Source organism: Cricetulus griseus, chromosome 5 (genome assembly GCF_003668045.3).
Source record: "Cricetulus griseus strain 17A/GY chromosome 5, alternate assembly CriGri-PICRH-1.0, whole genome shotgun sequence".
NCBI lineage: Eukaryota > Metazoa > Chordata > Mammalia > Rodentia > Cricetidae > Cricetulus > Cricetulus griseus.
Genome location: NC_048598.1, coordinates 56,658,156 through 56,661,842, shown reverse-complemented (window position 1 = coordinate 56,661,842; position 3,687 = coordinate 56,658,156). Strand labels below are relative to the sequence as shown.

The following is a 3,687-nucleotide window of genomic DNA, read 5'->3' as shown; positions in this document are numbered from 1 at the left end:
GGTATAGGTGTTTGTTTGTAAACTGTCTGCTTCTGGGACTCAGCAGCCACTTGGTTTTTATACAATAGAAGATAAGTCATTTGGTCATCTGGTCATTTGGATCTGAAAAGGTCAGGCAGTTTGGATTTCTTCCTTTGTACAAACTAGAAATAAATGACTTGAGCTAAAAGTTGGTGTTAATAAAAAAAAGGAACAAAGGTCATCTAGGAATCTCCATATTCTTTAACTCAATATAAGCTTTGAAGAGGCCACAGTGCTAGGCATTCTGGGAGGTTACAGTAATGCATCCCAGAGGTTCCAACCTTCCAAGGATCTCTGTTAGTCTAAATATTTTCTTCCTTGTTAGTCATTTTCTCTGATTAATAACTTTAACATCCATACTGAATATTCATTGTCTCATAAAGAATAAGGTGTCTCAGAGACGGTAGTGCAGTGGTTCTCGACCTTCCTATTGCTTTGACCCCTTTAATACAGTTCCTCATGTGATGGTGATCCCCCCAACCATAAAATTATTTTTGTTGCTCCTTCATAACTGTAATTTCACTACTGTTATGAATCGTAATGTAAATATCTGATATTCAGTATATCTGAAATGTGACCCAGTGAAAGGGTCATTTGAGACCCTCAAAGGGGTTGTGACCCACAGGTTGAGAACCACTGCTACTGTGGTATGGTTTTAATGAATACCAAATCGGTCTGCTTACTAATCTTCTGTCTTGTCACTAAGAACCCATCTTCATCATCATAGCTGTTTCATAGCAACGTTGGGTGATGTAAACAAACAATGAGCTCCTTTGTTCTGCAGGGTAAATAGAGCAGACTAGAGAATCAAACAGCATTGTTCATCCTCAAACCTAGCAACATCCTGGTTCTTTGGAAAAGAGTACCTGGAACAAGACAGGAGCTGCCTCAGCTGTAGCCTCACTTGCTCCTTTGGAAGGGTGTGTTGAACTAAATTTTCACACACACACACACCCTTCAGTACATTTAGTATCTCTATCTCCTATGTAGCTGAAAATACCCTGGAGCTTCTGACCTTCGTGAGTGCTGGGATAGGGGACGTGTTGTGTGGTGCTGGGGATCCACCTGGAGCGTCACTCGTGCCGAGCAAGTGCTCTGCCAGCACTCCACTGAGCTTTCTCTTTTCTGTTGAGACTGCTCTCATCATGTAGCCCAGGCTGGCCTTGAATTTGCCAGCAGTCCTGCCTCTGCCTCCAGGTGTTGTCACCACACCTTGCTTTCCATTTCTTTAAAAGTCTTTACAAATGAAGGTAGTTGACACTGGGGAAAGTGTTTTCAGGTGCAGTGTTCAAAGTGGCCTTCCTGAAACTAGACAGGGAGATCTCAGTTTACAAAGGGAGAGAAATAGAAATGGGAGTCAAGTGACTTCAGTCCAGAGTTATGCTTTTGGGTTTTTGAGACAGGGTTTCTCTGTGTAGGTTTGGAGCCTGTCCTGGAACTCACTCAGTAGACCAGGCTGGCCTTGAACTCACAGAGATCAGCCTGCCTCTTCCTATTGAGTGTTGGGATTAAAGGCATGGGCCACCACCACCTGGCCAGAGTTACCTTGTTAATGGGTGTAGTTTAGGAACGTTCTCAGTAAAGAATTAAAGGTACTCAAATTAACATTTCAACCCAGCCCCGCCTCACCACTTCCTTAAGACTGGATTTTCTATTTGGTCAGATTTGGCATGGGACTTGGAAACTTCCACAGTTTGAAGGGAGGGAACTGAAATTTACTTCAGCTTTTCAGGCCTTTCCCCTTTTTTTTGTTCTTAAGCCTGCGGGTTTCAACTCATTAGTAGGACATGACAAGAATGACACCTGTAAAGATGCCACTGGCAAACTTAGTCAAACATCAGTAGTGTTTTTTTTTTTTTTTCTTCTGCCTGTGGCTTCACCTGAGAATAAGGACTGCACTTCTGTTCCCAGGTGTGCGCACTTCTGTGCATATGTGCGCGCACACATGTGTCTGTTTTGTTGACAGCTATGCATCATAATCTCTCAATGCCAAGGGTTATTCCAAGCTGGAGGATCTGTGGTACAGTACAATAGAGAGCTCATCTGGAATGCCTGCTGGTAAAATGCCTACTGAGACATGAAGCCTGGGACCACTGTTTTCATCCTTGGGAGCCTGGTGCTGATGTTCCACCTGCCTTTGGTGTTGATGACACCTGAAACACTGGCCATCCCCAAGAAGCTACAACAAGCTGTGGGGAGAGTCATTGTCAATGCCACAACATGTACTGTAACATGTGGCCTTGGCTACAAGGAAGAGACCGTCTGTGAGGTGGGTCCTGATGGAGTGAGGAGGAAGTGCAAGTCCCAGCGTTTGGAGTGTCTGACCAACTGGATCTGTGGGATGCTCCATTTCACCATTGTCCATGGGGAAGAGTTTGAGCTGAGCTGTCTCAGCTCAGACATCCTAGAGGTGGGGCAAGAAGCTTTCCGCTTTACCTGGAAGCTTGCTCGGGGCATCATCTCTACTAATGATGAAGTTTTTAAACCCTTCCGAGCCAACTCTCACTTTCTGCGATTTAAACCCGCCTATGAGTATGACTCTGGGACATACCGATGTGATGTGCAGCTGCTGAAAAACCTGAAATTTGTCAAGAGGCTCTATTTTGGATTGAGGGTCCTTCCTCCAAATTTGGTAAACCTGAATTTCCATCAGTCCCTCACTGAGGACCAGAAGTTAGTAGATGAGGGCTGGGAAATTAATCTAGACAACCATTCCAAGCCTTACCTCCCAAAGTGGCAAAAGAAGGTGGCATCAGCCTTGGGCATAGGGATTGCTGTTGGAGTGGTCTCTGGCGTGCTGGTGAGCATTGCTGTCCGAAGTGTGCTAAGGATGATTGACAGCAACAGCAACCTTAGCAGCTGATGATACAACCCTTGCACCTGGGGGTCTGGCTGCCCAGAAAGCCAGGCTAGCTTATACGGGAGCATCCTATCCCTCTGATAGTGACATGCCAAGAAAGTGTTCCTAGAGCCAAAGGTTGCTTAGGAGGCTTGGAGGATGCAACCTCGTCCTCATACTGCTGTTCAGGGCAGCAGTATCCATCATTGTCTTAAGGTTTTCTCATACTGGATGCTCAGGAAACCCACTCACTACTGGCCTTGCTTCTGTCCCGAGGGCAGTTGTGTCTTCCAAGCTTGCTTTTTTCTTTCTGTGCTTTACGGCGCATTCCACTTCTCCAAACAGTGTGTATGGACCAGAATGTACTACTGACTGTTTGGGCAGAAGCTTTTTTTATTTTTGTTCAATAAAGAGAATTTACAGTAAATGTATAGCAACTTAACTCTTTTGTTATTTTATGTGAAGTTTCTCACAGGTAGAAACTGTGCCATAGTTGGCCTGGTTCTCATTTTCCTTGGGTTTCCTAGAACATGCCTTGGACAAGATTGCTTTGTATGGGCTGTATGCCTGTATGTTGTAAAGGTGAACAATGGCACTGAGTCGGTTGATAGACCATGTGAATACGTTCTCTGCCCTCCCTGTCCTCCCTAGATGACCCTCTGAACTCAGTATCAAATTGAATTTCCTGGCAAAACAGAGGCTCCTGGTCATTGCAAACAGTCCTTTGTCTTGCTCCTTCTTTTGGCACTATCTGTAGCTGGGGTTCGTGTTTTGGAAAGGTCAAGTGTGCTGGTTTCGTACAGCCACTGAGGTCCCCAAGGGAGGAC

The 3,687-nt window shown here is 45.1% G+C and overlaps 1 protein-coding gene across 1 annotated transcript; it reads left to right on the top strand.

Moving 5' to 3' along the window:
- The first annotated feature begins 341 nt into the window (after nt 1–341).
- Nucleotides 342–3,302, top strand: Tmem81 (transmembrane protein 81). Its single transcript, XM_027417629.2, has one exon. The coding sequence runs from the start codon at nt 2,099–2,101 to the stop codon at nt 2,882–2,884; it is 786 nt and encodes a 261-aa protein (XP_027273430.1). The 5' UTR covers nt 342–2,098; the 3' UTR covers nt 2,885–3,302.
- The last annotated feature ends 385 nt before the right edge of the window (nt 3,303–3,687 follow it).